Source organism: Bos indicus x Bos taurus, chromosome 26, assembly GCF_003369695.1.
Source record: "Bos indicus x Bos taurus breed Angus x Brahman F1 hybrid chromosome 26, Bos_hybrid_MaternalHap_v2.0, whole genome shotgun sequence".
Classification (NCBI taxonomy): Eukaryota; Metazoa; Chordata; class Mammalia; order Artiodactyla; family Bovidae; genus Bos; species Bos indicus x Bos taurus.
In genome coordinates, this window is record NC_040101.1 from 34,901,591 (window position 1) to 34,928,385 (window position 26,795).

Sequence of the window (26,795 nt, forward strand, 5' to 3'; positions counted from 1 at the left end):
GCTCCCATCATTCTCAATGGTGAAAACCTGAAAGTATTTCCTCTCAAATCAGGAATAGCACAAGGATGCCCACTCTACCCACATTTATTCAGCATAGTACTGGAAGTTCCAGCCACAGCAAGCAAAGAAAAAGAAGCATGGTACTGGCACAAAAGCAGACATAGATCAATGGAACTGAAGAGACAGCTTAGATATGAACCCACACCTAGTAGGTAATTAATATACAACAAAAGAAGCTAGAATACAAAATGTAGAAAAGACACCCTCTTCAATCAATGGTACTGGGAAAACTGGACAGTTACATATGAAAGAATCAAACTGGATGCCTTTATCATGCCACATATAAAAATAAATTCAAAATGGATAAGGATTTAAATGTAAGAACCAGAACTATAAAAATTCTAGAAGTAATCATAGATGTTCGCTCTTTGACATTAGTCTTGTTGATATTTTTTTGGTTATGCATTATTAGGCAAGGGAAACAAAAGCAAAAATAAAGGAATGTGACCTACTTAAATGTAAAAGCTTTTGCACAGTAAAAGTAGCTATCAACAAAACAAAATGCCTGCCTGCTGAATAGAATATATTTGCAAATGATGCAACTGATAAGGAGTTAGTGTTCAAAATACACAAAGAACTCATACACTTCAACAACCCAAAGAAAACCCTAGTTAAAAAATGGACAGAAGGTTCAAATAGGTATTTTTCCAATGAAGACAAACAGTTGGCTAATAGGCACATGGAAAGATGGTCAAAACACTAATTATCAGAAAAATACAAATAAAAACACTAAAAGATTTTACCTCACACCAGTCAGAATGGCTACTATAAGAAAGAGAAGAAATAACAAGTGTTGGGAGGATGTGGAGATAAGGGAACACTAATGCACTGTTGGTAGGAATGTAAATTGAAATGGTCACTATGGCAAACAGTATAGAGGTTCCTCAAAAAGTTAAAAATAGAGGTCCTATAAGATCTGGGACTTAACTGGGTACTTCTCTCTAGAAAACTTCTGGGTATTTATCTGAAGAAGAGAAACTTATTCAAAAAGATATATGCACCCCTATATTCATTGTAGCATTGTTGACAGTAGGTAAGATATCGAAATCACCTAAGTGTCCATTAACAGATGAAAGGATAAAGAAGAAGTGGTATACACACACACACACACACTGAAATATTACTCAGCCATATAAAAGCATGAAATTGTGCCTTTTATACAGCATGGATAGTCCTCACAGATATTATGGTAAGGGAAGAATGTCAGGCAGACAAAGACAAATATCATATGATTTACTTCATATTTAGAATCTAAAAATTAAAACAAACAAAATAAAACAGAAACAAATTCATAGATACAGAGAAGAAACTGGTGGTCCTCAAAGAGGAAGAAGTAGAGGGATGAATGAAACAGGTAAAAGGGATTAAGAAGTATAAACTTCAAATATAAATGTAATAAGTCACAGCGATGTAATATAAAGCATAAGGAATAGAGTCAATAACATTTCAATAACTGTATGATGACAGATGATTCCTAGGTTTATTATGGCAATCAATTTGTAATGCATGTAAATGGTGAATCACCATTTTGTACGCCTGAAACTAATATAATACGTGTCAACAGTTAATATATTTTCATAAAGATAAATGTAGAAAAAGTGTATGATCCCTGCACACTGTTTGGGTGACTCTCTGTAGACACGTGTGTAGTGTAAACTGGGATGAACACTGGAATCTACCTCTGTCACTAGTTTTGTGACTTAGACTGGTTGACTAACCTTTCTGTGTCAGGAGCCGCGTTAGGCATTACTGACAAAATGGAGGCACGGCCCCAACCGCCTCTCCTCATCTCGCAGGCACGGTCCCAGGGTGAAGGAGTTAGGACTTGTGATTCTGACTTGTTCTTTCCTTTCTTTGGTTGAGTTGGCTGGAAAGAATGTTAAGGTGCTCGAGAGAAGCATGAGAAAGCACAAAGCCTTCTGCGGTTGTGCCCAGAAAATAATCTATAAAATAACCATTGACATTTGTTCAAGGATCTTTACAAAGACTGTCCCAGGATGAGCACGTAGGCCTTAGCTTGAGGCCATGGGAAGGATTGTTTTCTGAGACCTGTTTGTGAGGGAAATATTTATGGCAAAAGTAGTTTGCTGAGTTTAGGGCTTAGGGATAATTAAGAATAGCTAGAAGCCTTTTTAGGAGATAGTGATCTTAAGATGCTGGGGCAAACAGGATTTAGAAAGATAAGAAATAAACGGAGGAATATGTCTTGAGTTACAATGTAATCACAAGTAAGTATAGGACACATAAGAGAAAGTAGATAGTAGATAGTAAAGCCTGAGATTCTGAGAGAATCGCTGAAGCAGGAACTCTGTTTGTAGGACAACAATGATTTCTGGAGACAGTAAATCTGGGTGGGGGAAACTGAAAATGTCAAACCTCTGACCTAATGCTTTGGTCAAAGTATAAAAGAGAACCTGAAGCTTGAAATAAACATGTAGTTCCGTACTATGAGTTGGAGACTACATCATCGTCCGCCGACACCGCTCACCCCTTCAGGCTGGTTCCCTGGCTGCTGGAGCTGGACTCCGGCATTTCTGAACCTCAGTACCCTCATTTGGAAAGATGTGGTATGATCCTGAATTTCTTCAGAATTATAGTTAGGAAAATAACTCTAATGATTTTGAAATTAGTTGTTAATTTGTGCATACTCTCATTCAGGCCATTTTATCAGTTCCCTTTCCTTCAAATCCCAAATGGGTTCCAGTGCAAGAACCATATCTTACTTATCTTTGTTTGCTCATTTTATAGCAATATGTCTGCACCATAATATGGGCTTGTAAATGTTTGCTGAATGAATTGACTGTTTCTTTTCTTTTTCAGCTCTACAATGCTTTCCCCTCTTTACTACATTATCTCCCAGGGAGTCATAACACATTATTTAAAAACATGACTGAGCAAAGAAAGTTTATTTTGGAGAAAATAAAGGAACACCAAGAATCCTTGGACCTCAATAACCCTCAAGACTTTATTGATTACTTCCTGATTAAAATGGAAAAGGTAAAATGGGATCCAGATTTGCTGCTTCATCTTTGTAGGTGGAGTGATGTGATGCATGGAATAGCTTTGTTCTTCTCAGTGGAATCAGTTTATTAAAACAAATGCTCCTTCTTAAAGATATATTCATTGCAACCTATTGTTGTGCAAACCATACTGGATGTCTTGAATTATTTCTGCATTGTCACTGAAAATTGCTTGGAAGTGTTTATATTTACCATGTTAAAGCTGGTTCTTTATTTGAGAACAGATTGAAACAGACACACACATTCAAGATAAGTGATAGATGGTATATTCTCTTTCATTAAATAAATTCCATGAATGGGTGATGTAAGAAATGAGAGAAGGCAGAAATGGATGGGAATCTAGAAAGGCTTACTCTTGGAAAGACAGTAGAAAACAGATGAAGTAGGTTTTGAGGATTAGCAGAGATGATAAAACTGGTTCAGGGAAAGATAAGTGCAGTGATGAAGTGGAATTTTTAAAGAGATTGTCTTGATAGTAACTGAGGAACTGTCGTGGGTTTAATGACTGATGAATTTGGGAATAGTGTTTCAGTTTGAGGATAGGTGGTTCTGAAGGCCTGAGTGAGAAATTCAGATATGATGAAATTGACAATAGATGCCTGAACTGATGGTGAGTAGCAGTGATGACTTGATAAGAGTCAGGTTAGATAGAAATTACTGAAGAACTGATATACTCCAGTGGGTGAGAAAGTGAGGAATCAGAAAGGACTTGGAAGTTTAACTCTGGTTATATTTTAATTGAAGAAATTCTAACAACACATCTAACTTTACCTTCATCTGTAACATTCTCTAATGTTTGGCTTAATTTGTCAAATAAGTAAACTTAAACAATTATGTTGTTTTATGGAATTATTGTAAGTTACTTGTAAGTTGCTTTTACTTATCATGTAATCCTAATACATCATTGCCAGGAGAAACACAATAAACAGTCTGAGTTTACCATGGACAACTTGATCACCACTGTATGGGATGTATTTACTGCTGGAATAGAGACAACAAGCATCTCTCTGAAATACGGACTGCTGCTCCTGCTGAAGCACCCAGAGGTCACAGGTAGTATCACAGATTATGGACAGGATCAAATTCTGGTTAGAAATTGGCAGGCACTGATGACTTTTCTACTTTTCATCTGCCTCGAAGATGTCCAAGAAAAACTTCCATCCTTAGTACATCTTCCTATCATTGTATGAATTGCATTTAAATTAGAGTATAGCAAAAAAGGAGAATGAAATAGTTAACCAGTAGCAGAGTTATGGAGGGCAGAGGTCACTGTCCTCCCTACTGTGGTGGAGTATCCTTGATTTGCATCAGGTCAGGTGCAGTAGGGCTTCCATGGTGGCTCAGATGGTGAAGAATCTTCTCTACAATGATATTGCTTGATAAGCCTTCCAAGTCCACATAAATGTACTTTTGTCAAAAGTTAATTCTACTCAGATGCATTTGCAATGGAAAGATTGACTCAACAAAATCACAATCTTTCTTCATCAAAAAACCTCACTCTTTAAATTAAAAGTGAAAGTGAAGTCACTCAGTCGTGTCCAACTCTTTGCGACCCCATGGACTGCAGCCCACCAGGCTCCTCTGTCCATGGGATTTTCCAGGCAAGAGTATTTGAGTGGGGTGCCATTGCCTTCTCTGTGAGGATAGAGACTGTACCTTTTTCCTGTTTCCCTGGTTCGCAATAATAACATCATTCTGGTGGGGAAAGCAGACCAGTTTTGGCAGCCCTGGTGGGAAAGGTGGATCTCGCATTTACCTAGGTTGTGGGCAGGAGGACCCTCTCTGGAGGGAATGCTAAACGGGTATATATGAGTGAGACAGGAGGCTCTGGGTTCACACACCCCCATGACAACAGGGAAGGCTAGGCTGGGTGCCCTGCCCTTGAGTTTCTGAGCTGGGCTGGGTGCCCTGCCCTTGAGTTAAATTAAAAAGTTATACACAAAAAATCTGTTCAAATACACCCTTTTGGTCAAACAAAATTTCCTGAAAAATGTAATTTCTCATCCTCCTTTTTTTCTTATTCAATCCTCATCTAAGAGAATATTTCCTTTACTCTATCATGCTTTGTGCTTTGACCTATTAAGACACTTCTATTTTTATTTTTTTGAGTTTCATTGTCTTACAATGTTGTATTAGTTTCTGCTGTAAAACGAAGTGAACCAGTTATATGTATATATATTTACGAGCTTCCCAGGGGGTGTTAGTGGTAAAGAACTCACCTGCCAACATGTGTGTGATACATAAGAGATGTGGGTTCATTCCCTGGGTTGAGAAGATCCCCTGGAAGAGGGCATGGCAACCCACTCCAGTATTCTTGCCTGGAGAATCTCATGGACAGAGGAGCCTGGTGGGCACAGTTGAAAGGGTCACAAAGAGTCAGACATGACTGAAACAACTTAGCACTATTATAAATCTATATGCATATAGATTTATAATGGTTGTATCTTTTTGTTGGATTGATTCTTTCATCATTATGTAATGTCCTTCTTTTTTCACTTGTTCCATGCAGTCTTTGTTTTAAAGTCTATTTTGTCTAGGAATTGTTTCCTCAACTTTGTTTTTCTTCCATTTGTATTCAATACATTTTTCTAGTGGAGTAGCTGCTGGGTGATGGTGGGTGGGGCTGGGTCATGTGGCAGCTGGTTATGAAAGCCCATGGGGTCCAGTCTAGTGCTGGTCCTCTGGTGGTTAGAGCTGGGTCCAGGGCCTCTTCCTGAGATGGCTGGCAGAGAGTTCTGGGGCTTCCTAGAATTGGGTGTCAGTTTGCTGTTGGGTGAGCCTGAGACCCAAGATGTCTTCTAGTGGTGCTGACCTGCTATTGAGTAGGCTGGATCTTGACATGGTTGGCTGCAGGACTGCTGTGGTCCTGGGGCTGAGGTTGGCCTGCTAGTTGGTGGATCAGGCCCCAGGAGTCTTGAGGATAGTACCTGCCTTCTGGTATATGAGGCCATATCCTGGCTTCTCTGGCTGCAGGGTCTTGGGTATCTTGTTAGGGCGAGCCAGATCCTGTGTTCTCTGGCTGTAAGACCTTAGGGGTCCTGGAATTGGAGTTGGCCTGCCCATTGTCTAAACGGGGGCCCAGGGAGACCAGGGGTTGGTGTCTCCCAATGGTTGAGAGGAGTTGGGTCCAGGGACAGCTGGGGGTCAGGGCTGCTATAGTAACTGGCATGCTGGTGGGTAGGACTATGTCCCAGCCCAGCTAGCTACTTGGCCTCCCACATCCAAGAATGGGTGATAACTGGCTGATGAGAAGGGCCAAGTTCTGGCACTAATAAACCACAGGGAAGATTCTAAAATTGCACTCACTATCATCCGTGTCCATGTGTTGGGATGAGCTCTCCAAAGTAGCTGCTACCAGCATATGTGTTCTGGAGGTGAGCCCCAACTGTCCTGTGCCTCTCTGGGAGCCTGTCCAAGATCAATAAATGGGTCTGACCCAGGGCTCCTTTCAAATTACTGCTCCTGCTTCTGGGTCCCAGAGTGGGTGAGATTTTGTATACACTCTTTAAGAGTGGAGTCTCTACTTCCCACAGCTCACTAGATCATCTGAAATAAGCCCTGTTGGCCTGCAAAGCCAAGTGCTCTGGGGGCTCATCTTCCTGGTGCAGCACTCCTGGGTTAGGGAGCCCAGTGATGGGTTCAGACCCCTCACTTCTCAGGAAGAACCTCTGTAATTGTAATTATCCTGTTCATGGGTCTCTTACCCCGGGGTATGGTCTTAACTGTGCTATGTTTCTGCTTCTCCTATGCATCTCATGATTCCATCCTTAGATCTTTAGTTGTTGAAGAACTTTCTCTTAGACTTCAGGTTGTTCTTATTGATAGTTGCTCTGTAAATCATTGTATTAATCGTTTTGTAATGCTTGTGGGAGGAGGTGATCTCAGAGTCTTTCTACTCTGTCATCATGGATATTCTCCCTTAACTTACTCATTATTCCTATGTGTTGAGTCAACCAAGCATATTGTTCAGTTGGTCCATTTATTAAGTATTTACTGCATGGAGTACTTCTACTCTCTTAGAACCTTTATAAAATAAAACTGACATAAACAAAATGGTTAAACTGCATGATGTGAGCCTTTGAGATCCCACATCCCTGAGTTTATTTTAAAAAATACACAAAGGAGAGAATCAGAATTGAGAAATGAATTTCATGATGTAACTGTGCTTTATATATGTGTGTATTTAAGTCTCTAATGAAATTCCAATTTGCCCATGACATTGATTCTATATCTTTTTTTCCCTTGTAGGGAAACACATGTAATTTTTCCTTCTCTCCATATCCTACCACAATGTAATCATGATTAAGAAGATAAAATATCTTTATCACTTGACATAAATTCTGATTTCTACCTTGCCAGCTAAAGTCCAGGAAGAAATTAACCGTGTGGTTGGCAGAAACCGGAGTCCCTGCATGCAGGACAGGAGCCGCATGCCCTACACAGATGCTGTGATCCACGAGATCCAGAGATACATTGACATTGTCCCCAACAACCTACCCCATGCAGCAGCTCAGGACATTAAATTCAGAGAATATCTCATTCCCAAGGTGAGAGGTATTTCATCTATACTCCTCATTAAGACTCTTAGGTTCAACTATCACAGCAGAAGATGTATAGATTGCCTAATTGTCTATATTATTACACAGTCATATCTCAGGTATTTCACCCGCTGACCACATGCTTCTTTCCTTTTAGTTTGTAGATACATTTTAATAAATATAGTAGTACTTAGACTCCCACAGGATTCTCAGTAAATTGTTAGTCCCATATTCTGCCTGTTCATTAGGCTAATCTTCTGTCCAACCCTTATATTCCAGTGTATATTTTATTACTCTTACCACTTAATCAGTAAGCACCTCCTTATCCGTTTCACTTGTCAAAAGTCTAATGCAACAGTTTTCTTCCTCCCTACCTGCATTTGAGCTACTGATCCCTTCTGGAAGACCGTGCAGCCCATCCGGGTAATATTATAGTCACCAACTCAATCAGTTCAGTTTAGTTCAGTTGCTCAGTCATGTTTGACTCTTTGTGACCTCATGAAGTGCAGCACACCAGGCCTCCCTGTGCATCACCAACTCCCAGAGTCCACTCAAACTCATGTCCATCGAGTCAGTGAAGCTATTCAACCATTTCATCCTCTGTCATCCCCTTCTCCTTCTGTCTTCAATTTTTCCCAGCATCAGGGTCTTTTTGAATGAGTCAGTTCTTCGCATCAAGTGGCCAAAGTATTGGAGTTTCAGCTTCAACACCAGTCCTTCCAATGAGCACCCAGGACTGATCTCCTTTAGGATGGACTGGTTGGATCTCCTTGCAGTCCAAGGGACTCTCAAGAGTGTTCTCCAACAACAGAATTCAAAAGCATAATTTCTTCACTGCTCAGCTTTCTTCACAGTCCAACTCTCACATCCATACATGACCACTGGAAAAATCATAGCCTTGACTAGACAGACCTCATTGGCAAAGTAATGTCTGTGCTTTTTATTATGCTGTTTAGGTTGGTCATAACTTTCCTTCCAAAGAGTAAGCGTCTTTTTATTTCATGGCTGCAGTGACCATCTGCAGTGATTTTGGAGCCCCCAAAATAAGGTCTGCCACTGTTTCCCCACCTATTTGCCATGAAGTGATGGGACTGAGTGCCATGATCTTAGTTTTCTGAATGTTGAGTTTTAAGCCAACTTTTCCACTCTCCTTTTTCACTTTCATCAAGAGGCTCTTTAGTTCTTCTTCACTTTCTGCCATAAGGGTTGGGTCATCTGCATATCTGAGGTTATTGATATTTCTCTCAGCAATCTTGATTCCAGCTTGTGCTTCCTCCCACCCAGCGTTTCTCATGATGTACCCTGCATATAAGATAAATAAGCAGGGTGAAAATATACAGCCTTGACATACTCCTTTTCCTATTTGGAGCAAGTCTGTTGTTCCATGTCCAGTTCTAACTCTTGCTTGCTGACCTGCATACAGGTTTCTCAAGAGGAAGGTCAGGTGGTCTGGTATTCCCATCTCTTTCAGGATTTTCCATGATTTATTGTGATCTGCACAAAGTCTTTGGCATAGTCAGTAAAGCAGAAATAGATGTGTGTTTTTTTTTTTTTTTTTCCTGGAACTCTCTTGCTTTTTTGATGATCCGGCAGATGTTGGCAATTTGATCTCTGGTTCCTCTGCCTTTTCTAAAACCAGCTTGAATATCTGGAAGTTCATGGTTCACGTATTGCTGAAGCCTGGGTTGGAGAGTTTTGAGCATTACTTTACTAGCATGTGAGATGAGTGCAATTGTGCAGTAGTTTGAGCATTCATAATTAAATAATCAGTTCTTCTTTTTTCTTTATTCTCTCCTTCCCTGTTGGCTCCTTTCTATTAGCATTTACACATATCCAATTCTCTTGTGTCTTAAGAAAAATTTTCCCAAAATGTGGTGGGGTGGTCTTAAGATGGCGGAGGAATAGGACGTAGAGACCACTTTCTCCCCCACAAACTCATCAAAGAACATTGAACGCTCAGTAAATTCCACAAAACAACTTCTGAATGCCGGCAGAGGACATCAGGCACCCAGAAAAGCAGCCCATTGTTTTCGAAAGGAGATGTTTTATCAATGGTGCTGTACAGATGGAGAAGTCTTTAGGCTACTGTAAAAATAAGACTGAAAACCAGAAGCAGGAGGCTTAAGTCCAAATCCTGAGAACACCAGAGAACTCCTGACTAAAGGGAGCATCAATCGACAGGAGCTCATCAAACGCCTGCATACCTACACTGAAACCAAGCACCACCAAGGGCCAACAAGTTCCAGAGCAAGACATACCAAGCAAATTCTCCAGCAACACAGGAACACAGCCCTGAGCTTCAGTATACAGGCTGCCCAAAGTCACTCCAAACCCATTGACATCTCATAACTCATTACTGGACACTTCATTGCACTCCAGAGAGAAGAAATCTAGCTCCACCCACCAGAACACTGACACAAGCTTCCCTAACCAGGAAACCTTGACAAGCCACCCATACAACCCCACCCACAGTGAGGAAACTCCATAATAAAGAGTACTCCAAAAAATGCCAGAATACAGAAAGGCCACCCCAAACAGAGCAATATAAACAAGATGAAGAGACAGAGGAATACCCAGCAGGTAAAGGAACAGGATAAATGCCCACTAAACCAAACAAAAGAGGAAGAGATAGGGAATCTATGTGATAAAAAATTCTGAATAATGATAGTGAAAATGATCCAAAATATTGAAATCAAAATGGAATCACAGATAAATAGCCTGAAGAGAAGGATTGAGGAGATGCAAGAAAGGTTTAACAAGGACCAGGGAGAAATAAAAAAGAGTAAATATATAATGAATAATGCAATAAATGAGGTCAAAAACACTCTGGCGGGAACAAATAGTAGAGTAACAGAGGCAGAAGATAGGATTAGTGAGGTAGAAGATAGAATGGTAGAAATAAATGAATCAGAGAGGAAAAAAGAAAAACGAATTGTGAATAACCAACAAATCACAGAAGAAATCAAAAAAGAAATCAAAATATGCATAGAAATGAATGAAAATGAAAACACAACAACCCAAAACCTATGAGACATGTAAAAGCAGTGCTAAGGCGAAAGTTCATAGCAATACCTCTTGAGGCATACCTCAAGAAACAAGAAAAAAGTCAAATAAATAATCTAACTCTACACCTAAAGCAACTAGAAAAGGAAGAAATGAAGAATCCCAGGGTTAGTAGAAGGAAAGAAATCTTAAACATTAGGGAAGAAATAAATGCAAAATAAACAAAGGAGACCATAGCAAAAATCAACAAGCCAAAAGCTGGTTCTTTGAAAGGATAAATGAAATTGACAAACCATTAGCCAGACTCATCAAGAAACAAAGGGAGAAAAATCAAATCAATAAAATTAGAAATGAAAATGGAGAGATCACAACAGACAACACAGAAATACAAAGGATCATAAGAGACTACTATTAGCAATTATATGCCAATAAAATGGACAACGTGGAAGAAATGGACAAATTCTTAGAAAAGTACAACTTTCCAAAACTGAACCAGGAAGAAATAGAAAATCTTAACAGACCCATCACAAGCATGGAAATTGAAACTGTAATCAGAAATCTTCCAGCAAATAAAAGCCCAGGTCCAGACGGCTTCACAGCTGAATTCTACCAAAAGTTTAGAGAAGAGCTAATACCTATCCTACTCAAACTCTTCCAGAAAATTGCAGAGGAAGGTAAACTTCCAAACTCATTCTATGAGGCCACCATAAGCCTAATACCAAAACCTGACAAAGATGCCACACACACAAAAAAAAACTACAGGCCAATATCACTGATGAACATAGATGCAAAAATTCTTAATAAAATTCTAGCAATCAGACTCCAACAACACATTAAAAAGATCATACACCATGACCAAGTGGGCTTTATCCCAGGAATGCAAGGATTCTTCAATATCTGCAAATCAATCAATGTAATACACCACATTAACAAATTGAAAAATAAAAGCCATATGATTATCTCAATAGATGCAGAGAAAGCCTTTGATAAAATTCAACATCCATTTATGATAAAAACCCTCCAGAAAGCAAGAATAGAAGGAACATACCTCAACATAATAAAGGCTATATATGACAAACCCACAGCAAACATTATCCTCAATGGTGAAAAATTGAAAGCATTTCCCCTAAAGTCAGGAACAAGACAAGGGTGCCCACTTTCACCACTACTATTCCACATAGTTTTGGAAGTTTTAGCCATAGCAATCAGAGCGGAAAAACAAATAAAAGGAATCCAAATTGGAAAAGAAGAAGTAAAACTCTGACCGTATGCAGATGACATGATCCTCTACATAGAACCTTAAAGACTCCACCAGAAAATTACCAGAGCTAATCAATGAATATAGTAAAATTTCAGGATATAAAATCAACACACAGAAATCCCTTGCTTTCCTGTACACTAATAAGGAGAAAATAGAAAAAGAAATTAAGGAAACAATTCCATTCACCACTGCAAAGAAAAGAATAAAATACTTAGGAATATATCTACCTAAAAAACAAAAGACCTATATATAGAAAACTATAAAACACTGGTGAAAGAAATCAAAGAGGACACTAATAGATGCAGAAATAAACTTAATTGATCAGAAGTATCAATATAGTGAAAATGAGTATACTACTGAAAGCAATCTACAGATTCAATGCAATCGCTATCAAGCTACCAACGGTATTTTTCACAGAGCTAGAATGAATAATTTCACAACTTGTATGGCAATACAAAAAATCTCAAATAGCCAAAGCAATCTAGCGAAAGAAGAATGGAACTGGAGGAATCAACCCACCTGACTTCAGGCTCTACTATAAAGCCAGTCATCAAGACAGTATGGTACTGGCACAAAGACAGAAATATAGATCAATGGAACAAAATAGAAAGCCCAGAGATAAATCCACACACCTATGGACACCTTATCTTTGACAAAGGAGGCAAGAATATACAATGGATTAAAGACAATCTCTTTAACAAGTGATGGTGGGAAATCTGGTCAACCACTTGTAGAACAATGAAACTAGAACACTTTCTAACACCATACACAAAAATAAACTCAAAATGGATTAAAGATCTAAATGTAGGACCAGAAACTATAAAACTTCTAGAGGAGAACACAGACAAAACACTCTCTTACATAAATCACAGCAGGATCCTTTATGACCCACTTCCCAGATTATTGGAAATGAAAGAAAAATAAACAAATGGGACCTAATTAAAGTTAAAAGCTTCTGCACAACAAAGGAAACTCTAGGCAAGGTGAAAAGACAGCCTTCAGAATGGGAGAAAATAATTGTAAATGAAGCAACTGACAAAGAATTAACCTCAAAAATATACAAGCAACTCCTACAGCTCAATTCCAGAAAAATAAATGACCCAATCAAAAAATGGGCCAAAGGACTAAACAGACATTTCTCCAAAGAAGACATACAGATGGCTAACACATGAAAAGATGCTCAACATCACTCATTATCAGAGAAATGCAAACCAAAACCACAATGAGGTACCATTTCATGCCAGTCAGAATGGCTGCTATCCAAAAGTCTACAAGCAATAAATGCTGGAGAGGGTGTGGAGAAAAGGGAACCCTCTTACACTGTTGGTGGGAATGCAAACTAGTACAGCCTCTATGAGGAACAGTGTGGAGATTCCTTAAAAAACCAGAAATAGAACTTGCATGTGACCCAGCAATCCCACTGCTGGGCATACACACCATGGAAACCAGAATTGAAAGAGACATGTGTACCCCGATGTTCATCGCAGCAGTGTTTATAATAGCCAGGACATGGAAGCAACCTAGATGCCCATCAGCAGATGAATGGATAAGAAAGCCATGGTACATATACACAGTGGAGTATTACTCAGCCATTAAAAAGAATACATTTGAATCAGTTCTAATGAGGTGGATGAAACTGGAGCCTCTTATGCAGAGTAAAGGAAGCCAGAAAGAAAAACATCAATACAGTATACTAATGCATATATATGGAAGGCAATGACACCCACTCCAGTACTCTTGCCTGGAAAATCCCATGCATGGAGGAGCCTGGTGGGCTGCTGTCTATGGGGCCGCACAGAGTCGGACACGACTGAGCGACTTCACTTTCACTTTTCAGTCTCTTGCATTGGAGAATGAAATGGCAACCCACTCCAGCGTTCTTACCTGGAGAATCCCAGGGACAGGGGAGCCTGGCGGGCTGCCATCTATGGAGTCGCACAGAGTCGGACATGACTGAAGTGACTTAGTAGCAGCAGCAGCAAGGATAACCCTGTATGCAAGACAGCAAAAGAGACACAGATGTATAGAACAGTCTTTTGGACTCTGTGGGAGAGGACGAGGGTGGGATTATTTGGGAGAATGGCAATGAAACATGTAGAATGAATCATCATATGTGAACAAATCATCATATGTGAAACAAATCACCAGTCCAGGTTTGATGCATGATACAGGATGCTTGGGGCTGGTGTGCTGGGATGACCCAGAGGGATGGTATGGTGAGGGAGGTGGGAGGGGGGTTCATGATGGGGAACACGTGTATACCCATGGCAGATTCGTGTTGATGTATGGCAAAACCAATGGAATATTGTAAAGTAAAAAAAAAAAATTTTTTTTCCCCCAAACCCTGAATCCTTCTGTTCAATATAAGTGGTGATTCTGGTCTTCTTACTGATCTTAAAGCAAAAGTTTTCACCTTTTCACTGTTGAGTATCATATTGATTGTTGGGCTGTCATATATAGCTTGTTTTAGGTTGAGGTACCTTCCCTCTATACCACTTTGTTGAGAGTTTTTATGATAAATGAAAGTTGAATTTCATCAAATGCTTTTTTTTTTTTTTCTGAATCAACTGAGAGGATTCTTTGTTTTTTATTCCCCATTTTGTTAATGAGTTCTAACACACCAGTTGATTTACACATGTTGAATCATCCTTGCATCCCTGGGATAAATCCATCTTGCTCATAAATCCACCTGTTACTGTATTCTTCAATTCAGTTTGCTAATATTTTGTTTAGGATTTTTGAATCTATGTTTATCAAGGATTGTTGTTGTTTTTCAGTCCCTAAGTCGTGTCTGACTCTTTTCATCCCCATGGACTGTATTATGCCAGGCTTCCTTGACTTTCACCATCTCCCAGAATTTGCTCAAATTCATGTCCATTATGTTGGTGATACTGTCTCACCATCTCATCCTTTGCCGCCCTCTTCTCCGCTTGTCTTCAACTGATGTCCAAGCATCAGTTTCTTTTCCAATGAGTTGGTTCTTCGAATCACGTGGCCAAAATATTGGAGCTTCAGCTTCAACATCAGTCCTTCCAATGAATATTCAGGGCTGACTTCCTTTAGGATTGACTTGTTTGATGTTGCAGTCCAAGGGACTCTTCAAGAGTCTTCTCCAGCAGCACAATTCGGAAGCACCAATTTTTTGGCACTCAGCCTTCTTTATGGTCCAACTCTCACATCCATACATAATTAACTGGAAAAACCATAGCTTTGACTGTATGGACCTTTGTTGGCAGCATGATGTCTCTGCTGTCTAGGTTTATATGCTGTCTAATATGCTGCCTAGGTTTATCATAGCTTTTCTTCCAAGGAGCAAGCGTTTTTTAATTTCATGGCTGTGGTCACTGTCTGCAGTGAGTTACTTTGGAGCCCAAGAAAACAAAATCTGTCACTGTTTCCACTTTTCCCCCTTCTTTTAGCCATGCAGTGATGGGACCAGATATCAAGGATATTGGCCTATAATTTTCATTTCATGTAATATTCTTTTTGGTTATAATAGAAGGGTAATGTTGGCTTTTCAAAGTTAGTTTGCAAGTGGCCTTTCCTCTTGTATTTTTTGGAAGAGTTTGAGAATTGGTATTTATTTCTCTTTATATATTTGTTAGAGTTAATCAGTGAAACTGTCTTGTCCTGCACTTTGTGTTTTGGGATTGCCAGTTCAATCTCCTTACTCGTGATTCATGTATTCAGATTTCTAATTCTTCATGATTCTTTCTTGATAGGTTGTAGGTTTCTAAGAATCTATTTTTTCTAAATTCTCCAATTTGTTCTGGTATGGTTCATTATATTAACAGTTTGTTATGATTGTATGTATTTGTCCGGTATCAGTTGTAATGTTTCCTGTTTTATTTCTGCTTATTTTAGTCTTATTTCTTCTTGGTAAGTCTAGCTAAAGGTTTGTCAGTTTTGTTTATGGCTTTAAAAAGCTAACTCTTAGTCTCATTGTTTTTTTTTTTTTTTTCTTTTTTCTTATTGGTCTCTGTTTCTTTTATTTACTTTACGATCTCTATTTCCTTCCTTCTGCTGACTTTGAGCTTTGTTTTTTCTTCTTTCTCTAGTTCTTTGAGATGTCAAGTTAGGTTGCTTGTTTGATATCATTCTCATTTTTTGATGTAGGCATTTATCACTGAACTTTTCTCTTAGAACTGCTTTTCCTGATCTCACAAGTTTTGGTATGCCATCATGTTTACTTTTTTGTGTGTCTCAAGGTACTTTTTGGTTCTCTTTTGATTTATTCTTTGATCCTTTGATTGTTCAGTAGCATATTGTTTAATATCCACATCTCTGTGAATTTTCCACTTTTCTTATAATTGATTTCTCAATTTATAATATTTCCTTTGGAAATATACTTGATATGATGTGATTTCAGTCTTCTAAAACTTCTAAATACTTGTTTTGTGCCTTAACATATGATCTATTCTGGGTAATGTTTCATGTGTGCTTGAGGACACTGTGTTCTATTGCTTTTGGATGGATTGTCCTTATAGGTCTAGTAAGTGCATTCTACTTTTTAAATTGGAATGTTTAGTTTATTGCAATTTAATATAATTACTGATATGATGGGTCTATATTTGCAGATTCATCATTTGTGTCCTGCTTACCCATCAGGTTCATAACTCTACTCTTCCTCCTTTACTGTTTTCTCTTGGGAATAACTGTACTTTTAAATAATTGCTTTTTTTTTTTTTGTCCCTCTTTTTTATATCTCTCTACTTCTCATTTCCTGCCTTCCTCTAGATTAGTAGTTTTTTTTTCAGGATTGTAAATATCTATTGTCATTGAACTATTTTTTAAATGATTTGTCTTGAGATTACAATATGTATTCTTAAATTTTTACAGTCTTCTTAAAATTAAACTATTAAATTAAAGAATACAAGAACACTGCAATCATATATGACTATTCAACTTGCTCCTCTTCCTTTATACCAAAGTTATCACATGTATAATATCTATGTATATTATAAAGCTACCATTAGTGTTATAATTATTGCTTTTAACAGGGTTGGCAAACATCTCTTTAAGAGGCCAAGCAGTGATACAGATTTTGTGGACCATGTGGTCTTAACCTGCCATTGTAGAAAAAGGTAACCATAGATAATGCTTTAAGAAATATGCAGGGAAATATTCCAATAAAACTTTGTTTACAACAGGTGGGTATCTGGATATAGATTACTGTGTTAACTGGCTATACGTTTTTTCCCTTTAGCACTTTAAATATTTCATTTTACTATTTTCTGGTTTCCATTTTTATTGATGAGTAGTCAGCCGTCATTTGAATTCTTGTTCTTGTGTAGGTAATGGGCCATTTTTCTTCGACTGCCTTCAAGTTTTCTGTGTGTATCTGACTAAATTTTAACTGCAATATATTTATGTTTAAGTCTGATTTTGTTTTATTTATTCTATTTGTCTACATTGTAGATGTCTACATTTTCTTCATTATTTTCTCTAATATATTTTACCCGTCCTCTCTTACTTATTTTCTTTTTCTTTTTTGGTACTCCAATCACCTTTTGTGTTGTTGAAAAGGTTCCTTAGGTTCTGGTTGCTTATTTGTTTTCAATTTTTTCCTTTTCTCCAGACTGAAAAAAGTTTTATTGATTTTTCTTCTATTTCACCAATTTTTTCTTTCAAACTATTGCAAAGCCTATTTAATAATTAATCTAATCTACCATAAATTTAGGTTTTGGATTTTCCATTTGGCTTCTCTTTACAATTTATATTTTGATAATTCATTCATTAACATTTTACTTCATGTTGAGACATTTTTTCATTTCCTTGACTATAATAGTTATGATTATAAATTCAAAATTTGATTGTGATTCAAAATTCTTATCTGTTTATTTCATTATCACTATTGTTATTTTAGTGTTACTGTTGTTCTTCTCTTTCTCTTGTGTATAGGTAACATTTTCTTGGTGTGTGTGTGTGTGTGTGTATGTATGTGTGTCTAATTATTTTGGATTTTGTCCTACATATTTTTAATGATATATCATAGGGACTTTTGGTTCATTTATGTCCTTTGAGGAACATCCAGCTTTGTTCATTTTCTTGTTTTAGCAGGTCATTGTTGTTCTCAACTCAAAATTCTGAGTTTTAAATTTAGTTTTTTTTTTAACTTTAGGGTAGTTATCTGGAATTTATTCTGCATATAATTCAAGGATTATAGGATTGTCAGTTTTTTGGGATATTTCATATACGGAATTTAAGGGTCCTGTGCTCTGGCTCTTTCTTTTATGGTATTACCCCCCACACCCGCTTTTTTCATTTCTGTGCAGTAGGTACAGCTGAATGTTGTCCTTGATTCTTTAAAGCAGTGAGATGTGGCTTATGGCCATGTTTTAGTCACTCAATATTTTGTTGTCTGAGACCTCTCCTCATGATAACATCATTAAAATGGAAAACTCACCCAGTATCTTTTTCTCTCCTCAAGTGTTTTCTACACTTGAGTGTCCATGGTTTTGGCTACCTTGCAGAATGTGTGTGTTTGTTTGTATTTCACAGTTTATACTTACTGTCTGTTGGGAAGTTCTTCCAATAGGGGCTTCTCAGCCGTTACTCTATTTTTATGTCTCTAAATTCACTAATCTTTTCTTTTGCAGTCTCTAATGTTTTAATTCAATCCAGTAAAAGTTTCATTTCTAGAATTTCTATTTTTATCGTTTTAAATCTCTGTTGAGATCTCCCATTTATTCTTTTTTTGTTATTAATTATTCCTTTAAGAACTTGGATATACTTATGATGGATGGTTTGTAGTTCTTGTGTAGTTCTTAGATAATTCTAATATCTAGGATAATATGGGTTCTACTTCTATTGGCTCTTTTCCCTTCAAACTTGGGTCACATTTACTTCATTTCACATTTACTTTTAATTTTCTGTTGTATAGTGAACGTTTTGAGTGATGTCTTATGGGGAGTCTGGATTACCCTTTCTTTAAGGGCACTGAATTTTATTTTGATAAGCAGCTAAATCACTGACATACGTCCTTTAGTCTCTTAAGCTTATTATAATTGTTTGTCATTGTGATTTAATTTCAATTTTTGATTTAATCTTAGGGCATGACCCTTAGTCCAGGGTGGGTTCATTAATCCAACAACTTAGAATTTGGGGGATCATTCATGACAGAAAATCTGAGTTGCACTGGGTTTGAACCTCAACTTCTCTATCACTGTACAGCATCTGGTATCCACCTTCAGTTCTCACCTCCCCAAGAGTCATACTCTAATTGGGGTCCTGAAGCTGCCCAACCCACAGACATGAGTGTACAGAGAATAGTCTTGTATACTTTTGAGATCTTCCCTGTTTATAGATTCTTCCTGACTTGTGTCCTTCCTCATGAGTTGTAGGCATCAAGTTTTGATCTCTGTCTCCTTAGCTCAGAAAGGGTCCCACTTTGCTTGGCTGCCACCTCCCTGCACACTAGGAGGAAAGCGTTCTCAGAAGTATATTAGGAGTGAATATAGGGTCTACCCTAGAGAAGGCAATGGCAACCCACTCCAGTACTCTTGCCTGGAAAATCCCATGGGTGGAGGAGCCTGGTAGGCTGCAGTCCATGGGGTCGCTAAGAGTCGGACACGACTGAGCGACTTCATTTTCACTTTCATACATTGGAGAAGGAAATGGCAACCCACTCTAGTGTTCTTGCCTGGAGAATCCCAGGGACGGGGGAGCCTGGTGGGCTGCCGTCTATGGGGTCGCACAGAGTCGGACTCGACTGAAGCGACTTAGCAGCAGCAGCAGCAGCATAGGGTCTACCTAATTCCTCTTTATTAAAGTATCACAATCCTGGATTGCTTCTTGTTCAATGCTGGAAAACTGTTACTTCGTGTTTTTTCCCCTGAGGATTTCAGAAAGTATTATTTAATTTGGCTGCACTGGGTCTTCATTGCTGCTTGTGGTTTCTCTAGTTGTGATGAGCAGAGGCTAGTCTCTAGTGCAGTGCCTGGGCTTCTCATTGCAGTGGCGTGTCTTCTTGCATCATGCAGGCTGTAGAGCATGCGGGCTCAGTAGTTGCAGTGCATGGACTTTGTTGCCCCGAGGCATGTGGGATGTTCCCGGACCAGGGATCAAACCCATGTCCTGTGGCAGGCAGATTCTTCACCACTGGATCACCAGGGAAGTCCTTCTGTCTGTTTTTATATATTTCAGGTTTGTGAGGGTAACTCAAAAACAGTTACTCTGTTATATCTTGAAGTAGATGGTCCCATCTTCCTCAGTTGGGAAGATCCCCTGGAGAAGGAAATGGCAACCCGCTCCAGTATTCTTGCCTGGGAAATCTCACAGACAGAGTGGCCTGGCAGGCTATAGTCCTTGGGGTCGTAAAGAGTCAGACACAACTCAGACACTAAATAGCAACAGATGGTCCCATCATCCAGGATAAATTTTTTTGTCACTAATTAACTTTATATGAAAGCCTTTGTACTGTGGCCATACTATCTTCCTGTACTTCATGCTCAGGGTATATCTCTAAGCCCATCCAGGTCAGAAAATGAATCACAGGAGTTGCTGTGTCATAAGGAAGAGGTTCAGGAAAGACTGAAACTTCAGTTTCCCCTTTATTCCAGTCAGTTCAATTACTCATTCATGACCAACTCTTTGCAACCCCATGGACTGAAGCATGCCAGCCTCCCTGTCCATCACCATCCCCTGGAGCTTTCTTAAACTCCTGTATATCGAGTTGGTGATGCCATCCAATCATCTCACCCTCTGTCATCCACTTCTCCTCCTGCCTTCAATCTTTCCCAGCATCAGGGTCTTTTTGAATGGGTCAGTTCTTTGCATCAGGTGGCCAAAGTATTGGAGCTTCAACATCAGTCCTTCCAATGAACTTTCAGGACTGGTTTCCTTCAGGATTGACTGGTTTGATCTCCTTGCAGTCTAAGGGACTCTCAAGAGTCTTCTCCAATACCACAGTTCAAAAGCATCAATTCTTCAGTGCTCAACATTCTTTATGTTCCAACTCTATATTTAACTATTGGAAAAACCATAGCTTTAACTAGATACACCTTTGTCAGCAAAGTAATGTCTCTGCTTTTTAATATGTTGTCTAGGTTGATCATAGCTTTTCTTCGAAGGACTAAGCGTCTTTTAATTTCATGGCTGTGGTCACCATCTGCAGTGATTTTGGAGCCCAAGAAAATAAAGTCTGTCACTGTTTCCATTGTTTCCCCATCTATTTGCCATGAAGTGATGGAACTGGATGCCCTGACCCTAGTTTTTTGAATGTTGAGTTTTAAGTCAGTTTTTTCACCTTTCACTTTCATCAAGAGGCTCTTTAGTTCCTCTTCACTTTCTGCCATAAGGGTGTTGTTATCTTCATATCTGAGGTTATTTTTATTTCTCCTGGCAATCTTGATTCTTTTATTTATTTGCCCATATGGAAATGATGGTCTGTCTTTCAATCTATGATGTTTTGGAGTGAGAAGTATATCATGTATTTGGAAAGGCCATACAGTACACCAGAAGGCATTCAGATGAATCTGAATTTGAATTTTGTCTCTGTAGTATTATGATCCCAAAATATTGTGAATAAAATCATTGTTATCATAACAGCAGCAAAATTTCTACTTATTGAGCATTTTAGCTTGTGGCAATAATCTCTGTTTAAAAAGTATTTCTTATATTATCTCATTATATAATAAAATAATGCAAATTTATTGCTTATGTTTTTTGTTGTTGTTGTTGTCAGTTTAGTTTTTTTTGGCTTGCTGAGCCACTTGTGGGATCTCAGTTCCCTAACCAGGGATTAAACCTAAGCTACAGATTGAAGCTTAGCCACCAGGCAACTCCCTGTTTATATTTTACTTGTGATGAAAATGAGGCATGCAAATGTTAAAAACAAAACAAAACAAAAAACTTTCCTATAGTCACAGAGATTAATTTAGCAGAGAAAAATTCAACTCATTCTAAAAACTAAACTCTAAATCATTATGTTATTTGGTATCTCTGAGTTTAGGAAAACCTTACAAGAAACCAGAAATGCCATCCTACTTCCAGAAGAATATTCAACAAATACATTGAAAAAACATGGCAGGAGGAGGGTATGCTTACTAGTTACTCATCTTAGTAGGAGAAGAAAATAGTTTTTAAAAATATGGCCACTCATGTAGTTTTGAAGAAGATGTCATATTTGATTCCAAAGAGAAAGAGCTAGATTTTCAGTGACATCAGCACGTTTAACGTTTTTTGTCAAGAAAAACGCAGCTCCTTTAATTTACTGGAAAGCAAGTGCAGTAGGTAGACTACAAGCTGAAGACTATTGTCTTGGAGTCAGGTTTTAACAGTGCCCTGAACTGGCGTTGTAGGATTTAAGATCTGTTAGGCTTGGTCACTGGGCTTCCCTGGTGGCTCAGACAGTAAAGAATCTGCCTGCAATGAGGGAGACCTAGGTTTGACCCCTGGGTTGGAAAGGTCCCCTGGAGGAGGGCATGGCACTCCAGTATTCTTGCCTGGAGAATCCCCATGGACAGAGGAGCCTGGTGGGCTACAGTCCATGGGGTTGCAAAGAGTCGGACATGACTTGAGTGTCTAAGCACAGCACAGGCTTGGTCATTAACTTGTTCTCTGACATGGAAAGAATAAATTTTTTTTTTTTGTATGTGTGCTTCAGTCATCTCATCTACAAAAGGAAAGGATTAGACAAGGTATTTTTTTTTTCAAGCTCCATGACCATTTTTATAATCCAGTTAATCTGTTTCTCTTTATCTCAGGGCACAACCATATTAACATCTCTGACTTCTGTCCTGCACGATGGCAAGGAGTTTCCCAACCCAGAGCAGTTTGATCCTGGTCACTTCCTGGATAAAAGTGGTAACTTTAAGAAGAGTGACTACTTCATGGTTTTTTCAGCAGGCAAGCATGCTTCATTTTTGTCTACATCAGTGGTGAAATGAGAGAAGGAAGGGCTTTGCATGGAGGCTAGTCTGGGCTGGACAAATTGTCATTTGCATGAGGCCAGAGGCACCACTCCCAAAGTGCAGATAATTTCTCATTGGATTGGAGGCTGTATTTCCTGACTTCTGCTCTCTTACCCACTGCTGAGTCTCCTAAGAGCTCCTCCTAGATATTAGGCTTCTAGACACTGCGGCTTTTCTCCCCTGCCCTGAGAAGTCAATTCACTCAATGAAGTCAATTCACTCAATGTAGTCTGCATACCTTATATGTAGTAGACTCATGCTCACTCAGGTCCAGAGATACAAATGTGAGTAACAGATGCATCCTTCCTCTAAGAAAGAGAAATGCAGGTTAAAGGCAAGGATACTCCAGAGAGAAAATACTCTTCAGAGTGTTTCCACTCTTTCAGTGGGCATCCAGAGAGAGAAGCTCCTGAATCTTGCATTTTGAGGGACACAGCAGAGGGCAGAGTAGTTGGAAGATAAAGGAAGTTTTCTTGCAGGAAGAAACATTTTATACTTAGTATCTTCCTTTAATTTGTCAGGGTCCTTGAAAGAAAGAGGTAGGATACTTTAGACAGTTTAATGAAGAGACTGTTTTCAGAGGTGTGGACACGATTAAGGGACGTGGCAAGGAGTGGTCAAGTACTCAGGGATGAGCATCAGCAGGACGATGTTACCATCCTATGTTGAAGAGTCAGGAGAAGGAGGGTGTTGCTGAAACTCAAGCAGACTTTTAGCAAAGAGAATGGCTGCCTCAGCAGGAGATGGGTCTGTAGGTTGGAGAATACAGCCACTGCTGAAACTGTGGCCTGACAGGCTGGGACTGAGGGAGGGCATACTCTAACCTTCTCAATGTTTAATCCTCTGAGTTTACTCACAGTAAAGAAGGTAACTAACTATTGGGGTTGTGCGTTCCAAAGAAATCAACTTCCTAAACACAGAGTAGGTGCAAAAGAAAAACAAACAGAATGGATCTGGGAAGATGGAGAAACACCCCCAGACTATGAACAGTGCCCAGAGGTGATCGCATGGAGAGACAATGCTAATCTTATATTCTTCCTGAATTTTGGGTCCATAATGAGCCTGCTCAAGATTTCTGTTCAGTTTACAGAGTTTGTGGGATTGCTTTTGTCCTGACACTGTGCTACCATTATAAGATCTAAGGCTTTACCTTCTGAGCTTATATTCCAGTGTGTGGGACAGAGGAATAATTATAATTTCATGTGAAATATTCTGTATTAGAAGCACTAATAAGTCTTGTGGAATACCAGTGAAGGAGTAAATTATATCTGCCTGAATAGATCAAAGAAGTTTGTATAGAAAAAATGACACCTGCCGTGGATCTATAAAGATGTAGAGAATCTCAGCTGGCAGAGCTGAGGGGACAAGTATTTCATTTGGAGGAATGACTGGAAATTCCTAACACTTGAAATAGCTTATGTGTCCAGGATTGGTGAACATGTAGTAATACTCATGTCTAGTTTGTGACATTTCTTTTTATAGCTGATAGTGGTAAACTCTTAAAATAGTGTTAAAACAGGGACATGGCAAGGTCAAGATTATTTTTAGAAATCAGATGAGGAGAAATAAACCTGTTGTTGAGACTTGGGTTGGAGGTAGATGGAGAACATTTAGTGTGTCTCATGCTGATTGGGACGAGCAAGTGTGTGTATATAGGTCTGTTTGTGTGTATATGTTTGTGTATATCTGTGTGTGTGTGTGTGTGAGTATAGAAAAATGTCACTGGCCACCCTCAGTAAAGCAATTCCCACATGGGTGTACAAAAGGGATTAAAAAATATATTAAATAGAATGTACACAGAAATATGTTCTGAGGGAATGAAGCAGACCAGATTTTGGTGTAAATAGGACAAGCCATTGGTTATTTCATCTTTCCTTAGTTTACCTATTTATTTACTTTATTATTTCATTTCATATTTATCTACATCTCCCTGTGCACTAGATCAAATAAGAATTATATGGATATTTCATTTATGTCTCATTTCTAGGAAAAAGAGTTTGTATTGGAGAAGGCCTGGCCCGCATGGAACTGTTTTTACTCCTGGTCAGCATTTTACAGAAATTTACCTTGAAACCTCTGGTTGATCCGAAGAACATTGATACTACACCACTTCTGAAAGGAGTGGGATCTATACCACACTTCTACGAGGTCTGTTTCATTCCAGTCTGAAGAAAGGGCTGCTGCCGGATCGCAGATGAGCCTCTCCAGCTCTGTCCACACAAGCTGGTGCCCTGTGCCCCTGCTGTTAGCTATGGTCCACCTCTCCCTTAGAGTCAGGAGTGACTTTCCTGAGCCCTGTCTCTCCTGATTTTCTTTAAGATTCAGTTCAAGTTTTGCTTCATGAACTACAGCTCACTGTTTTGTCTTCAATAAAATGTTTTTTGTAATTCTATCCTGAGATCTTAAGCTGTATCTCATCTACAGTGGAAAGGTACCTTATAAATGTTATATTTTGATTTAAAAAAAAATTAAAGTAGAAAATTATCACATGTGCTAAAAAATATATATGTATAATGTACTCATCTCTTACTGTTATTATCTCTTCGGGGGAGTAATCTCTTGACAGTTTGGCATGTATAATTTCTGTTTTTTTCAATGTTCATTAAAGTGTAATTATATGTGTGATGTATATGTTTTTATATATGTATATATACATACACACATGCAGGAAGAAAGCAGAGGAAGATTGCTCCAGCTACAGGGAATAACATGAGACCAAAATTACATTTGCTGGTTATTTTCAAGGCTGTCCTTTCTCTTTTCCCCTAGTTATTCAACACAGACCCACACATAGACTCAATTACAGATATAGACATATTAAAGCAAAAAAGAAGGAAAATAATATGTATTTATGGTTATATTTGAAAACACAGAAAAATATGCATGTGTGTTGCTGTGGATATGTGTGTATGTATTTATTATTTACAATATATCTCTGACTTCTTGGTGACATTATATTATAGAAACAGGTACTTTCACAATCTATATAAATAAGTGTATCTCATAATACCATATTTCATGCCTATAATAATCTTAAAAATTATCTTAGTGTTCAAGGATATTTAGATTATTTTGAACTTTTGTTAATATAGAAATGCTCCTACCTGCATACATCTTTTATTATTCCTATACTATCTCTCTGGGGTAGTTTGCTAGAAGTGAAGTGTCTGCCCATATATGTGCATTTTTGTTTTCCATCAATACTGAAGAATAATGCCCTAAAAAGTATGTATCTCTTTACTTTTCTGTCATGACTGGAATAGAAAGACTATTTGACCGAACCCTTTTATATGCTGAGAACTGAATTCTTTGGTAGATTTAGTAACTTCAGTTACCTTTCATGGATTTTTCAAGTAGGAAATTTTATCATCTACAAATAATATATAATTGCAATGACCAGAAACTTCTTGATATAACATCTATATTTATTTCTGTATTTTCTTCCTCTGTCTGGCTCATCACAGATATACACACACAAACACATGCCTATGTACATATATATTTGTCAGCAGGGAGGAGTGTTCAAAGTTGTGAGGACTTCTGGGAACAAGAAAGCAGAGGGTTTAGGAAATCCATATCAGGAAGCCTGTTATTTGATGTGATTTTATCTTTGAAGTGATTGTTGATTTGAAATCAGGAGCTGAGAGTCTGAAGGGGTGACTACAAAATGTTGTGTAGGAGCTTTAGAAACAAAACAAAACAAAAAAATTGAAATGTTCTGAGGGCTCAGAGGAAAAAAAAAATGGAGTCTAAAGCTTGCCAAGTAAGAAGGATCAAGTGAATGTTCCAACTTCAGCTGAAGCCTGAAGATTACAAAGATCTGTAAACAAGCCTTAAGAATAAACCTGAGGTTGAAGAGTAATCATAAGACTAGAGTTCATCTTTAAGTAATTTTAAACATTGCTTAAATTACATTGATTCACCCCTAAACATTTTCTGCTTGCTGGAACATATTTTCTGCTGGAGAAAACTAATGTCACCCCAAGCCCCAGGTTATCAT

At 38.4% G+C, this 26,795-nt stretch overlaps 1 protein-coding gene across 1 annotated transcript in view; it reads left to right on the forward strand.

Moving 5' to 3' along the window:
* The window catches only part of LOC113884516 (cytochrome P450 2C31-like), a 51,906-nt gene extending 26,482 nt beyond the window's left edge, over positions 1 to 25,424 (forward strand). The window contains exons 5-9 of the mRNA XM_027529141.1: positions 2,881 to 3,057; positions 3,992 to 4,133; positions 7,440 to 7,627; positions 22,589 to 22,730; positions 24,783 to 25,424. Of these exons, the coding sequence (XP_027384942.1) occupies positions 2,881 to 3,057; positions 3,992 to 4,133; positions 7,440 to 7,627; positions 22,589 to 22,730; positions 24,783 to 24,964 (831 nt within the window). The 3' untranslated portion in view covers positions 24,965 to 25,424. The remainder of the gene's footprint in view (positions 1 to 2,880; positions 3,058 to 3,991; positions 4,134 to 7,439; positions 7,628 to 22,588; positions 22,731 to 24,782) is intronic.
* Positions 25,425 to 26,795: the final 1,371 nt, after the last annotated feature.